The sequence below is a fragment of the Megascapheus bottae genome, chromosome 15 (assembly GCF_031878675.1).
Source record: "Megascapheus bottae isolate mThoBot1 chromosome 15, mThoBot2.hap1, whole genome shotgun sequence".
Taxonomy (NCBI): domain Eukaryota; kingdom Metazoa; phylum Chordata; class Mammalia; order Rodentia; family Geomyidae; genus Megascapheus; species Megascapheus bottae.
Window position 1 is genome coordinate 42828425 of NC_143523.1, and position 21692 is coordinate 42850116.

General features: G+C 44.8%; 1 protein-coding gene across 8 annotated transcripts in view; it reads left to right on the plus strand.

Moving 5' to 3' along the window:
- Positions 1 to 9264: 9264 nt before the first annotated feature.
- The window catches only part of LOC150054225 (hexokinase HKDC1), a 36804-nt gene continuing 24376 nt past the window's right edge, over positions 9265 to 21692 (plus strand). For 5 of the 8 annotated variants that reach the window (XM_090346960.1, XM_090346961.1, XM_090346965.1 and 2 more), the window contains exons 1-4: positions 9265 to 9327; positions 16692 to 16854; positions 21223 to 21371; positions 21489 to 21608. In XM_090346960.1, coding sequence (XP_090203086.1) covers positions 9265 to 9327; positions 16692 to 16854; positions 21223 to 21371; positions 21489 to 21608 — 495 coding nt within the window. Of the gene's footprint in view, positions 9328 to 9672; positions 9682 to 16691; positions 16855 to 21222; positions 21372 to 21488; positions 21609 to 21692 lie in introns of those variants that run through there. The other 3 variants (XM_090346968.1, XM_090346964.1, XM_090346966.1) reach the window with 3 other exon arrangements.

The window sequence follows — 21692 nt, forward strand, 5'->3', positions numbered from 1 at the left end:
AGGCTGAAGTTGGTGAAGTAGGAGAAGAAACTTAAGCAAGGCTCTTAACAACTTGGGCAAGTTAAAAATGTCTAAAGCCCCAGTGGTGGTAGAGCTGTAGAGGAGGCTGCTTGAGCACTTAGCTAAAGAATGTTGAAGAAGGTGATAAATAATTTGCTCTTTTACCCTTTGGGGACAGGAGGGCAGTGAGGTTAAGCAGAAGATACAAAAACAAGATAACTTCAGGGCAGGCAAAACAGGAAAAATAGAACTGGAGTGGCCCTGGATATATCTGCAGTGGGCTTAAAATTGTTACCATGCAAGCAGCTTTGCCTTCTTCGGTATAAGTTCAACATGTCATCTTTCGGGTGGACTCCACCCGTTTACTTCTAGGCACACATTGCATTATAGTCATATTTACCTTTTCTAAAGCACAGCTCTTTTCCCTCCTCATTGGGGTCTTCTAATAGTTTGAAATGCCTGCCCGAAAGCTCATCATAGATGAGTGTGGCGCAGCTGAATGCCATTCAGTGTGAAGTGGGCCTGAGGATGCTCACCTCGAATCTTACTACAGAGCTAGATAACTAAGAGATACGTAGTTAGAATATAATTGACCAGCAGAGCCAGGCACAGTGGCTCACGCCTGTAATCCTAGCTACTCAGGAGGCTGAGATCTGAGGATCAAAGTTCAAAGCCAGCCTGGGCACAAAAGGATCTGAGACTCCTTTCTCCAGTTAAGCTCTAGAAAACAGGAAGTGGATTTTGGCTCAAGGGTAGGGCGGTAGCCTTGAGATGAAGAGCTCTGGGACTGTGCCCAGGCTGAGTTCAAGCCCCATCACCCACCAGTAATAATAATAATAATAATAATAATAATAGGTCAGTAGTAATAGCCAATGATTTAAATTCTTTTTACATTATATCTGTGGACGAATACAAAGCTATAAATTGGCACTGGGGTGTTGGAAAAATGACTTACTGTGAATCTCTGATAGACAAAATTATCATCACAAGCTATCAAAGTGTCATGCCCAGAACCAGGATTTGTAATTATGATGCAGTCTTTCTATGTTGCCCAACTGAAGCCTATTAGAATAAAATGAAAAAGTGCAGTTTCCTCAAGTGGCAGATGAATCATGCTGAGATATCCTTCCTCTTTCAGAGCTTTAGACTATACTAATCCTGAACAGATATTGTAATGTTCATAAACATTTCTGAGTGATTAATGTTCTCTAAACATCTATCATTGAAGACAGTGGAGCAGTTTTACACAGAATTGAAAAACAATAACTGCCTTTATGAGCAAAATAATGATAGAGGAAAAAAATACTTCTGTTTTTGTGTTTTAGAAAGCAACCCATGATCCCCTACTGTTTGGTTTGGTTTGATTGGTTTTTTTGTTACTCATGGGTCTTGAACTCTAGGCCTGGGCACTGTCCCTGAGCTGTTTTGTTCAGTGTGAGCACTCTACTACTTTGAGCCATAGAACCACTTTCAGTTTTCTGGTGGTTAATTGGAGGTAAGAAAGAGTCCTGGAGACTTGCCCAGGCTGGCTTTGAATTTTAATCCTCAGATCTCGGCCTCCTGAGTTGTTAGGATTACAAGCATGAGTTCAGTGCCAGGCATCTCAGGATCTTGTAACTTTGCCCAGATTGGTCTAAAACTTGAGATGCTCCTGTTTCCTACTCCTGAGTAGTTGGGATTAGCAAAAATGAAAAAGAATTGAGGGTATATGGCTCAAGTACTTAGCAACCACAGGCCTCCAAGCTCAATCCCCAGTATTGCAAAAGAAAAAAACAGGGAGAAGAGGATTGAACTTTCTGAGGTTTTTTTGGTCATTACTGGAGTTTGAACTCAGTCTAGCATTGCAAAATAAATATTGTATACACCAGTGAGCCATAGCTCCAGTACTTTTTTGTGCTAGTTACTTTTGAAATAGCGTCTTAATTCGTGTGTGGCTATGCACCTGGGTTACAATCCTATCTATACTATAAAGTTAGTCTGACAGATTCACACACCATATCCAGGTATTGGAAAAAAGGGGATCTTGAGAACTTTTTTTCGTGGGCTGATCATTCTCTGCAGTAGCTAGGATTATAGGCTTAACCTCTGGTGTCTGGTGTAAAATTCCATCTAATGGGAATATGAGACAGAATGTTCAAGACCCAGCCTTGCTACACACACATACACACACACACACACACACACACACACACACACACACACACACACACACACACACACACACACACATGTATATCCTGCGTGGTGACTCACCCCTGTAATCCTAGCTACTCAGGAGGTTCAAAGCCAGCCCAGGCACTAAAGTCCATGAAACTTTTCTCTCCAATTAACCACCAGAAAACCGGAAGTGGCATTGTAGCTCAAGAGGTAGGGCAGTAGTCTTGAGCTGAAGAGCTCAGGGACAACACCCAGGCCCAGAATTCAAGTCTCAGAACCAACAGGAAAAACAAAACAAACCCCCTTTACATAATAGGAGATAGCTAGTTACTGCTTAAAAAATGATCATTTAGGAGATTAGGGATGCAAGTTATGTAGTAACAATGAAGTAGAGTTGAAAGTTTTTCTTTTGTTGTTGGTCATGGAGCTTGATAGAGCTCTACCCCTTGAGCCATAGTGCCACTTCCAGTTTTCTGGTGGTTAATTGGAGATAAGAGTCTCACGGAATTTCATGCCCAGGCTGGATTTGAACTGTGATCCTTAGATCTCAGCCTCCTGAGTAGTTAGGATTACAGATAGGTGTAAGCCACTGGTGCCCAGCTTAGCCATTTGTATTATCTAAAGCTAAACATAAGTTTACATTGATGTTCAGGAACATAATCCATTCTAGCCTTCTCTCTTGCTTGCCTGAATTCTCATTCCATCAGTGCAAAACGTACCTCCACCATCCACCATCTATTGACTTGTTTATCTGGTGCAGGTGTGCATGGCTCTGGTTTAGAATTGGTTGGTAATACTTTTGTGGAGAACAACTTCATCATGGCTCAACTCTTTCTCAGCCGAGCAAGAGTTTGAGGCCCTGAGTTCAATCCTCCGTACTAGGACACACATACAACGCAAAGGAAAACAAAGACAAAAAGACTGCAATAACTTTATCAACTGAAGTATGGTGCTACATGTAGCTCCTTTTGTTTTCCAACTTACTGACCCCACACAAACATTAGCTAGGTTGACACCTATTCTAGCCTCCTCATTAGTGAGGCTACTTTATATTTCAGTAATACTAGTGGATTCTATTCCTCTCTTCTCCCCCTTCTCTTCTCTTCTCTTCTCTTCTCTTCTCTTCTCTTCTCTTCTCTTCTCTTCTCTTCTCTTCTCTCTCTCTTTCTATTTGATAGTACTGGAGCTTGAACTCAGAGCCTGGGCATTATCCTTTAGCGGTTTCACTGAAAACTGGCACTTAACCCTTTGAGTCACAGTTCCACATCCAGCTTTTTGCTAGTTATTTGGAGATGAGACTCTCATAGAGTTTTTTGTCCTATCTGGCTTTAAACCCTGACCCTCAGAACTCAGCCTCCCAAGTAACTAGGATTATAGACATGAACCACTGATACACTGATACCCAGATACCATTCGATTCTTTCCGCACAATTTGTGTTGCATCTCTAATCTGATTTTTTTTTTGCCAGTCCTGGGGCTTGAACTTAGGGCTTGGGCACTGTCCTTGGGCTTTCTACCAGTTGAGCCACAGCACCATCTCCAGCTTTTTCTGTGTATGTGGTACTGAAGAATTGAACCCAGTGCTTCATGCATGCTACACAAGCACTTTTCCACTAGGCCACACTCCTATTACTTCTTTATGTATAGTAGGCCTTTGGAATCTGTATTTGCAAGGAGACCAACACAGGAAAAACCAAAATTCTCAGGATGTGGATGTAGTTCAGCTTTCTAACAATTACTAAGTTTATCAACACCATATATACACTCAGTCTGAGTATCTGTAACTTGAAGCAACATGGAGTGGGCTACATAACTGTCACAGAACTCACTGCTCACCCCAAACTAGATCTTCCTTCTTGTTCTTTATCTCAAATATTATGATCCATTCTCCCCTAGCCCCATCTGGTTACTGCTGAAGACATGCTGCCTCTCAACAAATCCCAAATTGTTAACTTCATAATTTAATTAAGCACATCATATGACCTTTTTTAGCCTTTTTGCTTTGAGGAAGGCTTTGTGTATTTTCACAAAATTAAGGGTAAGGAAACAAATGTTGGATTACAACAATGATAGACACAACTGACCACACTACAGAACTGACTGAGAACTGTATCAACTATGCTGTATAATTTAACATTTTTGTTTTGGAAATTTCTTTTTGTTTATTGTTATTATTATTAACCAAAGGTAATAAATCCACAAATAAATCAGGCCTACAAGACAGGCTCCTCAGAAATAGCCAAGCACTTAAATTCAGTGTTTCCTCTGCTAAAATCTATGTCTCTATTAGCTTTCTATTTCCAAAATTGCATTAAGATCACTATTTCCTGTTTCTCTATCATCTTGGGTTTATGTCATGTTCAACCAGAAATCACATTTGCTTTTTGTTCTTTTGCCAGTCCCAGGACTTGTACTCAGGACCTGAGCACTGTCCTTCAACTTTCTCAAGGCTAGTGCTCTACCACTTGAACCACAGCACCATTTCTGGCTTTTTCTATGTATGTGGTATGAAGTGATTGAACCCAGGTCTTCATGCATGCCAGGCAAGCACTCTACCACTAAGCCAAACTCCCAGCCCTCACATTTGCTTTTTAGAAGATAGTTATTTTGGGGGCCGGGAGTTTGGCCTAGTGGTAGAGTGCTTGCCTAGCATGCACGAAGACCCGGGTTCGATTCCTCGGTACCACATACATAGAAAAAAGCTGGAAGTGGTGCTGAGGCTCAAGTGGTAGAGCTCTAGCCTTGAGAAAAGTCCAAGGACAGTGCTCAGGCCCTGAGCTGAAGCCCAGGACTGGCAAAAAAAAAGAGATAGTTATTTTTGTGCAATTCAGATTTTAATTTTGGCAAAAAAACATCAAAAGCCATATAAAATGCATTTCCTTGTAAGGCTTATTTTTCTTGATGTGTGTTTAGCAAAAGTAACTCTTAATGTACAGTTTGGGGGAAAAGGTTGTGTTATAAATTCATGACCTTCTCTGGATTAATAATGTATAAAAATGGCTAGTGGCATTCTTTTCACTTGCTGAAGTTAACATTTCTGTTGCATTTGTGGCTGCTCCCATGGAGACACCATAGTAACTGTAAGTACTGGCAGAGTTTGGAAGTTTTTACATTGATTTTTTTTTGGTGGACATTGGTTCTCACACACTCATTCTTTTGTGGCAAGTGAAATATCAACTGATTTATGGATAACTTAACTTCAGACTTCCCATTCAAAAGACTACTGTGCAGAATTCAAGGTCTACTTTGTTTAGTAATGGAAGCAGAATGTTTATAAAATTCTTAGCTGTTCCTATTATCCCCAAATAGATTTATGGTTGTATTGAACTGATTTGGCCAAAAGGGCTGCACATATGCTGTTGTTCTGAGAGACCAAATGGTCTGAGATGACAGAGGAGTTTAATGAAAGGTCCCTGGACTAGTGAAGGCTTAGATTCAGGAGATGCGGTTAGCATGTCCAGTGTCACATTGCTTTCCCTTGGGTGACCTCATTAATTTGCCTTCATTGTCAGAGGGACCACTGAGGTGTCCATGAACCCCTTACAGTTGTGAACTTGACTTATCTTGAGAGGACAGAGAGGCTGAAGTGAGAACTCAGGACCCATGTGATTTCCAGGGCAGTGGGCTCTTTTCCTACCTTAATCCCCTGATTTCCTCATGTCTTTGTAGGGCAGTCAGGGCCAGTACAGGCATGACTCTGGCACCAGCTGTCTGTATCCTGCCACATACCAGTAGGACTTCGACACTAAGTCTTTCCATCTCTAAAATAGGAAGAATGATAGTTACTTGGGGAATTAATAATACTGCAAAGCACCCAGTAGGCACAGGTGTTTGCCAAGTCAGCAGAAAATGATTGCACTTCCTGGGTCTCCCACCCTGTTCAAGCAGAGATAGACAGGCATGACTCAGGAAGATCATGTGCCTAGCAAATAAGAAGCCCTATGTTCCGACGCCAGAACTGATAAAGGGGGGGTGGTGGGGAAGCAAAACCAGACATTGTTGGCTCGCACCTGTAGTCCTGGCTACTCAGGAAGCTAGGTGACCTAAGGATTATTGGTTTGAAGCCCGAAGGCCCTGAGTTCAAGCACCAGGTTTGACACCAAAACAAAAAGGGAGAGAGAGAAGAAGGAGAGGGAGAGGAAGCCAGGGAGGCAGAGAGGAAAAGGAAAGACAAGAAGAGAAAGAAAAGGGAAAAAGAAATGAGAGGATTTTTTTTATTGGAAAATTTGAGCTACATAGATAATCTGCTTTATTTGAAACTACTTAGCAACAACTGGATGTGTGTTCTTAAGTAAAACCTGAATTGGTAAACCTTATACCCAAGTATCTTTCAGTAGGTCTATAAAGCTTTCATTAGGGTGAAATATTGCTAGAGTTGAATTGGAAAGAATCAGATGAGGAATAGTAAAGTAAGCTAAGTATTTTATCTTGATTTTATAAAATGAGGGGACTGGGCTAGATGAGTCCAAATGCATGTGATCTTTGATAATCATTAAACTTTCTTGGTTTAGCCTGCTAACTCACACCTGGAATGTAGATGTAGTGTGCTTAAGAATAGCCTGGTGTCAACATACGAAAAGCCTATGGTGTCACTTTGCTGATTGAAATGCCAAAGGCTGCCTGTCTGACTCACCTGTCTGACTCACACAGCAATCCTGAGATTCTGGAGAACTTTGCTTATGTCTTGGTTTCCTTTCACCTAGGGACCATTGTTGCTTCTTATTGAGTAAATCAACCCTATCAGTGCCTTGTTCATTGCAGATGGAAATGAAGGATTGAAAACTGGTGACATCTGCATTCTTAGACAGGGGACCTCGCTTGGGATATTATCCTGGCTAGCCCAAGGAAGGGCACCACAATGCTGTTTCAGAATGCCAGCAATCTGTCCTGCAGGGGAATTGAGATGGCTTTGAGAAGCAAAGGTTAGACTTTGTTTGCTTGTGAGATAAGCAATGGAGTTAAAGACATAGGTTTTGGGGGCTAAACAGACAGAGGACAGGTTTTTTTCCATCTGGAAGGCTGGTACTTGGATCTGGACTTGTTTTGATCAGTTTCCTTCCCCTCCCTGCATTTTGGGCCTAAGGCTGCCTGCAGTGGCTTTGGTGAAGCAGGTGTTGGCCTGTGCTGGCCACTGTCCATTGTGCAGCAGAAAAGCAGACAAAGTGGAGGGTGTTAAGCTGATCAAGATAAGAATGTTTTTGTGTGTATGCGTGTGCCGGTACTGATGGTTGAACTCAGGACTTCTCACTGTCTTGGCTTTTTTGCTCTACCATGTAAGATACCCTATCATGTAAGACACGTGTTCATTGCTGGCTTTTTACTGGTTTAATTGGAGACAAGACTTTTCTTCCCAGGCTGGGAAGACCTCAGGTCTTTAGATCTCAGCGTTCTCAGTAGCTAGGATTATAGGCATAAACTACAGGCGCCTAGCATTTGATCAATTTGTGGAACATTAGAATCAGGAACTTCTTTTTCTGGAAAATCTTTTCCCTTGCACGGAAGATTCTATTGAAGTGATATGATAGACCTGTATTTGATTTCCCAAATAGTTGAAATTCTTAACAGTAAGCAGACAGAATGGTGCTGATATTTGTCAGTGGAGCATTGCATGGAAAAAGAAGAATTTGTAAGTCGGTGATATATATTAGTTAAGAACTAGACTGGAGAATCACACTCTTGGGTTTGATTGCTGGTTGAAGCATTCACAAGCTTTAAGATAGTTGTTTGTTTATTTGTTTTTGTCTGTGGGACTTGAACTCAGGGCCTAGGCACTGTCTTTGAGCTACACAGCACCACTTCAGTTTTTTTATTTCTTTTTTTATTGTAATTAATAGAAGGGTTACATTATATTGGCCAGATAGAAGGTGCATTACTTAACAATCATGGCTACCTCTTCTCATGTTTTTGTCCCCATTTCCCTCACCCACCCCCTCCCCTCATCTTGTTTTCCTCCCTTCCCTATCCTATCACTTCAGTTTTTTGAGTGGTTAATTGGAGATAAAAGTCTCATAGAGACTGTTCTGTCCAAGCTGGCTTCAAACCATGACCCTCAGATCTCAGCCTTCTGAGTAGCTAGGATTACAGGTGTGAGCCTCTGGCACCAAGCTAGCTTTAGGATTTTGAGTAACATGCTTAACTGTTCTGGACCTCAATGTTTTCATCTATAAAATGAGTCTAGTAAATAAATGCTCCATCCATGTTAGTTGCTGTTAACAAGAGTTCTTATTGATTTCTATAGGCAGCCAGGGATGGTGGGAAAAGTCCAAAGTTTATCCTTTCCACACATGGGCTCCTCCCGGGCCCTTCGCACTTCAAGGATGGTAAGTGAGATAAGCACGTGAACCAAAGATCACAGTGGCAAGGACTCTCTCCCACCTTCCAATTCCAGTGTTCTCTCTGGCAGCTTCCTAGGATGCCCTGGTAGTGTCCATTCATTTTTATGCTTTTATTTTCTGAATCATTGCCCGTGAAATAAGGGGCTGTGTGGCTTTGCCAAGAGACAACCCTTTATTGATGGTTTTCCGTTAACGATGAGCTGTTAGCTAACCTCAGTCACAAAAGGAAGATTTGCCTCAACATTCTTGCACTCTCCTGACCAGGGCACTGTTTAGTCTTAATTAAGAGAGTTTCTGAGGACGAGGGAGTCATGAAGCTATTTTACTGGGTAGAGGAGAAAAGGAATAAACAGAAGAAAGCTGGCCACTAGAGATCTGCAGAGCAGGTTGGACGTTGGCTTTGTTTTGTACTCGACTTCTCAGGAGATTTTCCTCAGCTCAGTGGGCTTGGTGGAGCACTAGCCTGAAGGCGTTGCTTAGCAACAAGATTTTGTGGCACTCGAGTCTCAAATAGTCAAGCAACCCATCCATTCCCCTCCTCCCTGTTCACTGGCCCTCAGCTACTACTGTGATCTCCTGTTAGACAATTAAGTGTGTGGCAGAGGGAGGGACAAGAGACGAGTGAAGTTTAATCATTGATCCAGGCAGGCTAAAAGTATTTAGTACACAGCGTCTGTCTCCCAGCCTGAACAGGCAGTGCAAAGCGCTCTAGACACAGAGCAAACTTCACAGAACTCTCTGCCCACCTCAGGAGAGACGGAACTTGGGGAAGATGTTTGCAGTCCACTTGCTGGCGTTTTACTTCACCAAGCTGAAAGAAGATCAGATCAAAAAGGTAAGGACGGTGAAGCTGAGAGACTCTTTCCCACTGACCAACCCAAAAGCCTTCCTGATGGTGCCAGAAAGGATTGAGAGGCTTGAGGTAGGGCTCAACGGCAGAGCGCTTGCCAGAGGAGTGCCAGGGGCTGGCATCAGAAACCCAACACTGAACAATTTTAAGAGACCTTATTAGAAAGATACTGAGGGCCAGTGACACACTCAGGAGGAAGAGGAAAGCAAAGCCCATGCCCCATGCCCCCTCCCCCGGGCTTTGCAGTACTGTCCCAAACCAAACTGTCTCAGTCAGAGCTTCTGATGATGTCAGCTGTAGAGCAGAATGAAGAAGGCTTCAGAAAGCTTGAGGAATTTTGTGCTCAATTCAGGAGTTTTGGGGGGAAACAGCCAAAGAGGAGAGTCATTTGTAAAGAAGTCTTATGAAACCTGAAGCCAGATTTGATGGCTTATATATTTAAAAGCATATAAAACATGGCACTAACAGCAATGTAACAATTAGTAAGATTACTGTTTTGTTGAAATAGGGGTCTCTCTCTGTATGGCTTATGTTGGCCTTGGGCTATCAAGTCTACTGCCTCAGCCTTCTGAGTAGCTACGATTACAGGGGTGTATCACTGTGTTTGGCTGAGATGTGAGGATTTGGGGTTTGTTTTTGCTGATAGTGGGATTTAAATGGAGATATGAGTTTTGATATATGATCATTGAGGTACTTATTATTAGCATGTGCTATTTGCCAGTGGGATGCTTGATTTTGTCACTTTGCTTCATAAGCTAGTCTAGGAAAAAATTGTGCCAAACTGTGTTAGTTTATTGGGGACTCAAGATCCCCTCCTGGCAGCTGAAATGAGGCCAACCTGTCTCACTAGTCACAACTGCAGGCTGGCAGTGATAGTGGGGCGGGGTAGATAAGGGAGGGCACTTAGCATCTCTCAATTGAACCAGACTACTCAGGTATTTAAAGTAAAAATGAGGATTCAACTTAAACCAATGGTTCTCTCTTTCTTTCCTTCTTTCCAAAGAAAGAGAATGCCTTACTATGTTTCAGAGTAAGAGAGAAGAGGCGTGGCCTCTTCCAGCCCTCAAGTGGTTTGTGGGTAAACGTCTACTCATTCTAATCACTAGAGTTAGAGTTGCAGCAAACTTAAAAATACAAATTAGGGCGGAGAGTGGTAGAGTGTTTGCCTAGCATGCACAAAGCCCTGGGTTTGATTCCTCGATACCACACATACAGAAAGAGTCAGAAGTGGTGCTATGTCTCAGTTGGCCTTGAGAAAGCCCAAGAATAGTGCTCAGGCCCTGAATTCAAGCCCCCAAGACTGGTACACGCTCTCTCTCTCTCTCTCTCTCTCTCTCTCTCTCTCTCTCTCTCTCTCTCTCTCTCTTTCTCTCTCTCTCTCTCTTATTCTCTCTTTCTCTCTCTCTCTATGTGTGTGTGTGTGTGTGTGTGTGTGTGTGTGTGTGTGTGTGTGTGTGTGTGTATCACCCAAGCACCTGTTGCTCACACCTTTTATCCTAGTTACTCAAGAGGCCCAAATCTAGTGATCAAGATTTGAAGGCAACTCAGACAGGAAAATCTGTAAGAATCTTATCTCCAATTAACTACCAAAAAACTGCAAGTGGAACTGTGGCTCAAGTGGTAGAGTGCTAGCCAGGGGTGGGGGTGGGGGTGGGGGGGAAGAACAACTCAGGAACAGTGTCCAGGTCCTGAGGTCAAGTCCTAAGACCAGTGCGCACGAGCACGCGTGCTTATTGGCAGGAGGTCAAAAGTCTTGTAGCATCCGCTTTGTTACTATGTGCCTAGGAAAGATGCAATCTGCATTTGTCTCTCACACCAGGGGGATTATTATTTTTTTTTTTTGGTGGGTCATGAGGCTTGAACTTGGGGCCTGGGCGTTGTCCCTGAGTTCTTCAGCTCAAGGCTACTGCCCTACCCCTTGAGCCACAGTGCCACTTCCCATTTTCTAGAGGTTAATTGGAGATTAGAGTCTCGGGTCCTTTTGTGCCTGGGCTGGTTTTGAACTTTGATCCTCAGATCTCAGCCTCCTGAGTAGCTAGGATTACAGGCTTGAGCCACCGCGCCTACCCCAGAGGGAATTTTTGGTAACCTGGGAGAACTTCTGCAAAGTCAGTTTCCGTAGTGCATGTGTGGTAATTGGCCTTTGTTCTACTAGGATAAGGTGGGAGCTGTTTGTCTACCCGCCCAGATGTGTACTCCACTCATGTGTTTCAAATCCTTCTAGAAGAAGGGTCAGCATTTGTCAAAGCTGGAGTTGACCTTCCCTCCCTGTGGGAGACAGGAAAGTAGGACATATTTTGGAGGCACCTTAAGCAAAGGCCCAGCAGGTCTCTGGGAGACTGGTGGAGGCTGATTTATGGTGTCTGGACTGAGTCACAGCTTCTGAGAACATTCCTGTAAGTAGCAAGTCTATGTCTGTTCAAAGACACAGCTTGTTCCCCATCAGGGGTCAGGTGGCCTTTGCCTGACTGTGTACTTCCTGCCTCAGGAAGTGTCAAGATGCTAGACTACACTTACCTGTGAGGGTTCCAGTTGGATCCTGGGACAGTATTCTATACTAATACTAAGACAAAAGAAAGAAAAAAAAAACATGAAAGAAAGAAACCACAGCTTCTTTTCCATTCAATATATTGACATTATTTGACCTATTGGTAACACTGGGCCAAGCCTGGTCATTGACCTGCAGATTATCCATTCATCAGAGCAGGACTGGTTGTGCTTTTTACAGTATAGTAAGTCAACATTACAGAAAGTAGGAACCTCACTTTTGAGCAATTCCCCGCCAGTCACTAAACCTGTGCTGTCATGCTCCAGCACCATTCTTTGTCTTTTTGGTTCTTGAAATTTATTGATAATGTGCATACACTTATTATTTTTTTTTGCAGTCCTGGGGCTTGAACTCAGGGCCTGGGCATTGTTCCTGAGCTTCTTTTGCTCAAGGCTTGCACTCTACACTTGAGCCACAGCATCACTTCCAGCTGTTTCTGTTTATGTGGTACTGAGGGCTCATGCATGCTAAGCAATCATTCTATCAGTAAGCCACATTCCTAGTCCTCTCATGCACTTCTGAATCTCCTTACCCTCACTTATTATCATAATTATAATATAATAATATGCTATTATACTGACCACTTCCATACATTTCTCCCTCATCTTCATAAGTGTCATTTAAATGTCTTCTTAATATTCACTTAAGTATATAGGTATTGTAAGTTGTTCAACATTTTCTGGCTTGTAGGGCATTTGGATAATATCAAACATTCTTTGAAACGATTAAAATATTATTCTATGTAAACAGAGAATATTCAGGTTCTCTGTTCAAAATTTTTACTGATGTGTATGTGTGTGTATGCACCACATTTGTGTGCTGGTAATGGGGCTGGAACTCAGGACCTGGGCTCTATCCCTTAGATATATTTTTTTTGTGGGTCATGGGGTTTGAACTCAGCCTGGGCATCGTCCCTGAGCTCTTCAGCTCAAGGCTACCACCCTACCCTTGAGCCAAGCCCCACTTCCCATTTTCTAGAGGTTAATTGGAGATTAGAGTCTCGGGTCCTTTTGTGTGTGTCTGGGCTGGTTTTGAAACTTGATCCTCAGATCTCAGCCTCCTGAGTAGCTAGGATTACAGGCTTGAGCCACCATGCCCTGCTATCCCTTAGATTTTTTTACTCGCTTTTTCAACCACTTGAGTTACATTTCTATGTCTGGTTTTTTTTTGGTAGTTAATTGGAAATAAGAGTCTCACTGACTTCCCTGCCTTGCCTGGCATTGAACTATAATCTTTAGATCTCAGTCTCCTGAGTAGTTTGGATTACTAGCTACCAGCACCTGGTTAATTTTTACAATTTTGATTCATAAGAAAGACTAAATGCTCTCAATGAAAAAAATCACCTTTTGGACATTGGCATATGCTTATCATTCTCTGTATATCAGATATTTCCTGAGGTTAGATTCCAAAAATGAAATCAATAGATCAAAGAGTAGAACCTCTTTATGACTCAATCCATCATATGGGACCTTTGGACTAACCTTCAAAGTGCTCAGGGCCTGAGCACTGTCGCTGGGCTTTCCTCAAAGCTAATGCTCTACCATTTGATCCACAGCACCACTTCTGGTTTTTCTATGTATGTGTTACCGAGGAATCAAACCTGGGTCTTCTTGCATGCTAGGCAAGCACTCTACCACTAGGCCAAACTCTTGGCCCAAGGTCTTTTTTTATTTTTATTGTTGTTGGTGGTTGTGGGACTTGATCTCTGGGCCTGGGCACTGTCCCTGAGCTCTTCAGCTCAAGGCTATCTCTCTACCACTTGAGCCACAGCACCACTTCCTCCAAGCTTCCTTTTCAGCACCTGCATTCTGCAATGAAAGAGGTCTGAGTTTCGGTTTCTTTTAACTTGCTCTTTCTAAACACTTGGGTGCTGTTGGCTCTCCTGTGCAGACCATATGTCCCGTTCTGTTTGTGACACCTCCAGAAGAGGCTTGCTTCCCTGCAACTCAGCTTCCCTTCCTCAGTGTGAGATTGAGTGTCCCTGCTTACACTTGTCCAAAGTTACCTCTTGGCATGGAAAAGATGACTTACTATTAGATAGTAATAACAATTATTATTTTTTTTGCCAGTCCTGGGCTTTGGCTCAGGGCCTGAGCACTGTCCTTGGACTTTCTCAAGGCTAGAGCTCTACCACTTGAACCTCAGCACCACTTCCGGCTTTTTTCTATGTATGTGGTACCAAGGAATCGAACCCGGGTCTTTGTGCACGCTAGGCAAGCACTTTAACCACTAGGCCAAACTCCCAGCCCGATAATAATTATTATTATTACTATGTTTTATCTTCCCTTAGGGCGATACAAAGAGTAAGAAACTATTACACTGACATCTTTAATTTCTTCCAAGAGCATCAATAAGCCAAGGTACTACAGGATTCTTATGCAGCAGATTCAACTACCATCACTTAGGGAGGAAGACGACATGCTGTGATGCTTGGGGAAGCTCTTTGTGCTGGTGGTCTGAACAAAGCTCATCAGTGGGTTCTGAGGGGTTCAGGCATGATGATAAAGGATCAGGTTTAGTTCCCACGAAGAGCATTCTACCACTCTACCCCAATTACTTGGGTCACGTCCCTTCCATCCAGATTGCCCCACTTGTATGTGGTTGTGCCAACCAATTAGTCACACACAGCATGGGCAGGAAGCCCTTAACGAAGCATGACCTGGTTACATCTTCCAATATGCTGAATGCTCAATTGTCCTTTCTTGGTTGATGGCTCTTTAATGGTGTTCTGGCCTCTCATGGGGCCATTTCTCTGGCTTGGATTTCCCTGGCCTCTGAGGCCTGGCTGAAGCTTTGGTGATGTGAGACTGTTGATTTGCCTGTTTGTGGATGAGGGTGCCACACAGTTGTGAGTCAAAACCAGGCTGTGGAGTGAGAAGTTTAGAGACTGCATTGTAGCCTTAGTTCTGCCTCCGAATTATGGCTGGTCGTGGTGGCCCTGAGCCCGGTCTTGTTCATCTCTCTCAGAGGAATGTTGTGGAGATCTTGATGAGGTAGACTACAATCCCCTCAAGCCCCGTGGTGACTTCCTTGAGGATGGGTGGAAGAGGTCCTGAGTCAGTACAACTAATGCATGACAGAGCCGCTCTTGTCCCATCAAGAACTCTTTCTAATGAACCCCAACGAGCCCCGATTGTCACCAGCAATTGGCCAACATTAGTATGGTGAGGGTGTTTTTTGCCATTCCTCACGGAACCATAGTGGACTGAGTGTACTGCAGTGATTTTTATAACTTCCTTCTTTTGGGGTAGTGGTTGTTTGGCCTCAGCTTTTTAATTACTTGAATGACACCTGCACTTGTGCAATCTGTGGTGACTTTATACTTGAGACAAAGTTTTACTTTTACACTTAAAAGCATGACCTTAATTTGACCTTAATTTGAACAACCTCAGTTAAACCAAAATGGATGTTTAAAGAATTAGAATTTAATTTATTTTGCCAGTCCTGGGGCTTGAACTCATGTCTTGGGCACTGTCCTTGAGCTTTTTCTGTTCCATACTAGCACTTTACCACTTAAGCCACAGTGCCACTTCTAGCTTTATCTGTGTATGTGGTACTGAGGAATTGAACCCAGGGATTCATGCATGCTAGGCAAGTACTCCACCAGAATTTTTTTTGCTAGTCCTGTGGCTTGAACTTGGGGCCTGAATACTGCCCTTGGGCTTTCTCAAGGCTAGAGCTCTATCACTTGGGCCCCAGCACCACTTCTGGCTTTTCCAGGTATGTGATTTTGAGGAATCAGACCTGGGTCTTCGTGCAAGCTAGGCAAGCAATCTACCATTAGGTCAAACTCCTGGTCTCCAAGAACTAGAATTTTAAAGATTGCAGTTGGAACTGGAATTTAGTTCTAAGCATCCTCGTAGTCAATAACGAAAGAGGATGTGTATGGATAGGTTTTGTTGTTGTTGTTTTGGTCATTATTGGGTGAAATAAAACTTCCAGTCGGGCATTGGTGGCTCAAGCCTATAATCCCAGCTATCCAGGAGGCTGAGATCTGAGGATCCTGGTTCAAAGCCAGCTTGGACATGAAAGTCTTATCTCCAATTAACTACCAGAAAACCAGAAGTGGCACTGTGGCTCAAGTGGTAGAGCACTAGCCTTGAGCTGAAGAACTCTGGCACAGAGCCCAGGCCCAGAGTTTAAGTCCCACTGCTGACAAAGGAAAAATAAAAATCTCATATTGGCAAGTACTGGTGTGTTAGGTTTGTAATCCTAGTTGAGATCTGATGATCCAGGTTTAGAGCTGGGCAGAACAGTCTGTGAAACACTTCCGATTAACTAGCAAAAAGCAGAGAGTGGAAGTGTGATTCAAGTGATAGAACACCATCCTTGAACAAATAACCAAGTGAGACCCTGAGGCGAAGCCCCACAACTGGCAAATCCAAAAACCAAACAACAAACTAAACGTGATAGCATGTTAAACTAAGTATGGTGGGATATGCCTAAACCCCAGGCTGGAGGATCTCTGGGCTACATAGTAAGACCCTGTATCCAAAAAAAAAAAAAAATCCCTGTGTTTAGAATTCCTAAACTGAGTTTAGGAATTTAAGATTCAAGGAAGGTATGGCTGAAATGAATTAGAAACCCTGAATCCTTCTCATCCCCAAGATCCTCCTGTCCCATCCATATCCCGTCACAGCTTTCCTTTCTGGCCTCCTCCCTGGCTTGCTAGGGGGTTGGCAAGGAGCTTTGGGGCCCTACATCACAAGGCTGTCTGCAGAGTCAACAGCACAGCCCCGTGGCAGGGCTGCAGGGCAGACGCCCTCAGCAGCTACCCTGGTCACCCTCGCCTCTGTTCCAGGTGGATAGGTTCCTGTATCACATGCGGCTTTCCGACGAGACCCTTTTGGACATCATGGCTCGGTTCCAGGCTGAAATGGAGAAGGGTCTGGGGAAGGACACCAACCCCACAGCTTCTGTGAAGATGCTGCCCACCTTCGTCAGGGCCATCCCAGATGGCTCAGGTGAGTGAGCGGTGCTGGGGCTGCTGGGACCTCAGGTCCCCGGCTCCTTGGCTGACGTATCCTTGATAATCTGCTTTGCTCCTGCTGCTCTGTCCACATTCCCACTGCTGCCCTCCTCTCTCTGCTTCAGCCTCACTGAACTCCTTGGGTTCCATAGATGAGGCACCTTGTTCTCTCCTTCTTGCCCTGGCAAGAAGGTTAGCTTTGCAAGCACAGCCTAGAGATCATGTAGTGCTTGCATCTGGGATGCATGTATCTGTATCATGTCTCCAGCTGGGTTAGGGGCTGGTTAGAGCCCCCAGGTCCACAACCCTGTGAATCCAGAGCCTTCTTCACCAGTTCCTCATTCCTGACATGTACCAGGCCCTGACAGGCATTCGGTGAACAAGTGACATTACTCCGGGAGGTCTCCATTCTAGGTTACAGATAGTAAGTCATGGAAAGAAGAATGTAGAGTGGGAGTGACACTACATGAAATTCCACAAACCTGAGTTCTAGGTTCAGCTCTGCCACTCCTTTGTGACAAAGGTTTTAACACCTTTGTGTTAAATCCTGGTTTAAACCTTGGTGTTTCCAGCTATAATATGGGAGAGTTGGCCTAAGTGCTGTGTTCAACTCTTGAACCGGAGCCCTGGAGCACAAAGATAGTCAGCTGGGGTCAGCTGGCAGACCACGTATCTGTACTTGGACCTGGGCTCTTCTTTTGCCTGAGCAAAGGATTGGTAGTCATCCCAGGAAGATTTTTCTCTTTTCTTTCTTTCTTTCTTTCTTTCTTTCTTTCTTTCTTTCTTTCTTTCTTTCTTTCTTTCTTTCTTTCTTTCTTTCTGTGCTGATCCTGGCCCTGAACTCAGGGATTGAATGCTAGACTTGCTCAAGGCTAGTGTTCTACCACTTGAGCCACAGCTCTACTTGCAGCTTTTTGGTGTTCAGTTGGAGATAAGAGTCTCATAGACTTATCACCCAAGCTAGCTTTGAACCTTGATTCTCAGAACTCAGCCTCTGAGTTCCCTTTAGAGGTTCTAAGGGGAATCTGTGTATTTTCTTTTCCAATGTCTAGAAGTACCCATAGTCTTTTGCTCATCTTCCTTTCTATCCTCAGATGTAGTAGTTCTAGCTCTCCCAATTTCTGTTCATCCCACCTCTCTCTCCCTGTCCCAGGTTAGGCCCGTTGATACAGCCCGGGATCATCTCCAACCTCAAGGTCATTGGATGAATTATTTTGAATCTGTCTACACTCTGCAGCCTTCATTCCCCTTTGCCTTGCATCCTTTCACCCGGTAATTAGGAGCTCTAGATGTCATTGGAAGAGGAGAGCATTATTTTGCCCACTACAGCCTGGAGCTCTCTAGAGGGCGCCTATGACTTCTCCATTCTTGGCCTCTGGGCAGCACTGTAGGAGAAGTGGTATTTACTGAGTGGATTCAAAGGACTACTGTTCCATGAGTTCCTCATAGAGCACTATGGGGGTAGCTACAGGTCATATGGGAGTCTTGTGGAGCAAAGAAACATCCACATTTAGAGTTCAATTGCTCAGAGCCTCGTGCTTTCTGAAAGAGCTAGGATCAAAGAGCTAGGACGTCTGAGGGGGTTTGATTGGACTAGATGAGTTTGGGTCCCCTCTGGCGGTAATGCTTGAGTCAAGGCAGCTTGGCTGAATTGGTACACTGTGATGGGAAAGGCCTTCCATGCTCTCTGGCGGGAGGCAGCTTGCACCCCCATGAAAGACCATTCCGCTTCCTGTCTCAGGTGTGTATCTGACAGTACTTACTGAATGAGCACACTGAGGGGACTGTGGTCCTTCACAGGTCATCCAGGGCCATTCTGCCAAAGTTTCTGAGTCATGGGGTGTGCGCGGGGTGATGGGGAACTAAGTCCTCCTGGCCTACCAGCCTCTCCTCCAGCTATTCCCAGGGTGTGGCTCTGAAGTAAGGGAAAGTGGCCTTGGAGAGGCTGAAGGCTGCAGGCCGCTCCAGAAGGGTTAGCAGTGAGATGGGCCAAGTTCTAGAATCTCATATGTACCCTCCCTCCCCACTTCCCTCCCTCCTCATCCCTCCTGAGCCTTCCTGGCCTACCAGCTCTCACTGGGAAGCTGCACCAACCTGTCCTAGTCATTGTTTTAGAATCTGTGTCTTCCTCTGCCAGTCACACAGCAAGTTCTTGGGAAACATCTAGCCCAAGAGGATGGCAGTAATGCTGATTACAATTCTTTGGCCCTACCCGAGCTGGCTGACTTTTTGGCCTCTGTCACTATTCCTTGGTAGGCTTTGGGCCAGCCTTCAAGTCTCGAGGACATCGTCCGGGGCCACCTGAGGGGCCCAGGGCTTTGCACCAAGACAAAGCATGGAGTCTATTTTACCTGGGCCATTCCTAGACATGGTTTCTCAGGCCTCTCCCTCTGCCCACTGAATCTCTGGGAATCTGTGCATTGAGTCTCAATATATCTGGGTGGGGAGCTGCACTGGGGAGTGGGGAAAGAGAAACACAAGCCTTGGCAATGGCTCAGGAGCAGGGAGCCCCAGGTTTCTGAGGATCAGAAGCAGCAGTTAATCAACTGAGACCTTCCCTCCTGGAGACCTGTTTTCATCATCATGGCTCTAAAGGTCGGTCCTCCCTCCCCCAGGATCCAGTAAGTCCTTCCTTGGGGTCAGAGTCACCTCCTAAGGGATTACACCACACCTTTCCAGGTGCTCAGGCATCTGGAGTCACAGATAAGAGTGTCAATGACCAGGAAGGAGTTCTGGGCTTTTCACTTCCTATTGGGACAACCCAGTAACCTTCTGTGGTTAAAGCCAAAAGCTCCCCTGACTGACTGTCAAAGGGATTTCCCCAAAATCTCAATCAGATCTTAGCTTTCTCCTTCCTTCTTTCCTTCTTTCCTTCCTTCCTTCCTTCCTTCTTTCTTTTTTTTTCGTTTGTCATTGGTGGGGCTTGAACACTGAGCCTGTGTACTTTTCAGCTCTACCACTTGAGTCATAGCACCACTTCCAGCTTTCTGGCGGTTAACTGGATAAGAGTCTCATAGACTTTCATGCCTGGCTGACTTTGAACCACATTCCTCAGATCTCAGCCTCCTGAATAACTGGGATAATAGGTGTGAGCCACTGGCACTCAGCTGGCTTTCCCTTTTTAAAAAATCACTCTCATGGGACCAGGAGTTTGGCCTAGTGGTAGAGTGCTTGCCTAGTATGTACAAAGCCCTGAGTTCAATTCTTTGGTACCACATACAGAGAAAAAGTTAGAAGTGATGCTGTGGCTCAAGTGGTAAAGTGCTAGCCTTGAGCTAAGAGCCCAGGGACAGTGCTCAGGCCCAGAGTTCAAGCCTCAAGACCTACAAAAAGAAAAAACAAAAGAAAAGTCACATAAAGGAAAAAGCACTCTCACCCTTGGAATAAAGCCCGAGCTCCTTAGGCTCAGTGGCTTCCCAAATCCTTCCGGAGTTCCCTGACCACCTGGCAGCCCTATGGCTGTTGCAGCCCTGTAGGCTATTTCATCCCTCTGCTCCCGGCTCCTGTCCCTGGATGCTGCCTGCCCCTTGCTCCCACTCATCTCCACACTCAGCTCTGTCTTACCATCCCGGGGATCTGGGTGCCTCCCTGTGCGTCCCATCAGCAGAGCAGTACTCTAGAAGAATGTTACCAGATGACAGTGGCTCCTGTCCACTCCTGTCCTGACAAAATCCCTTCAGGCTTTCATGTTTGTATCCCTCACACCTGCCACACGACTTGGCACAGAGTAGGTATGCAGGCTCATACCCCAGGATAAGAGTGACAAAGCCTCTTTCTGGGTATGTGCTTAGTGCTAAGAAGTGGGTAGGAAGTGAGCGTGGTGGCTCATGCCTGTAATCCTAGCTACTCAGGAAGCTGAGATCTGAGGATCAGGCTCAAAACCAACCCGGCACGAGCACTAAAGTCCGTGATGCTGAGGCTCCAGGGGTAGCCTTGAGCTGAAGAGCTCAGGGACAGTGCCCATGCCCAGAGTCTAAGCCCCACAACTGACAAAAGAAACAACAAAAACAAAGTGGGAAGAATTCCTTCTCCTCCCTCCAAGTGGATCCCCAAAGTGGTCATCTTAGGGCTGACCTGGGAAGGCAGTCCCAGTGTGTCCCCAGAAATGGAAGATGGATCTATCTGTAAACGAGGACTCTGTTCACCAGTGGAGAGGCTGTGGAGAAGACTTGGGCCCAGGCCTCATCTCTACTCTGCCCCTTATTGCATGGCAATATGAGTTGCTCCTCGAATCTCCCCAAGCACACAGGATTCTAGTGGGGGTGGGGAGAGGAGGGAGGCTTCAAGATTAAATGGAGTTTGTGACATATCCTCTTGAAATGCATGCTCTCATGTAATGCTGACTGCTTTGATTTCTTCATAGAAAATGGGGAGTTCCTTTCTCTGGATCTTGGAGGATCAAAGTTTCGTGTCTTGAAAGTGCAAGTCTCAGAAGAGGGGAAACGAAACGTCCAGATGGAGAGTCAGTTCTACCCAATGCCCAATGAAATTGCACGGGGAAATGGCATGGAGGTATCGGCAGGCAAGGGAAGGTGTTGGGATCCGTCAGGAGAAACAGAGCCTTGGTCCAGGCCCCTTTATTGATTTAATCATCCATTTTTCTTTCAGTAAGTGCTTTCTCTTCCGCAGCTGTTTGACTATGTAGCTGACTGCCTGGCAGATTTTATGAAGAACAAAGAGTTGACACATAAGAAGTTGCCCCTGGGCTTTACCTTCTCCTTTCCCTGCAGACAGACAAAGCTGGAAGAGGTAAGGTGGCAACAGCATGGGCATTTTGATTTGTGACATGTGAGGTAGAGTGCTAGTTAACATCGTTACCTTGCAGGCACCAGT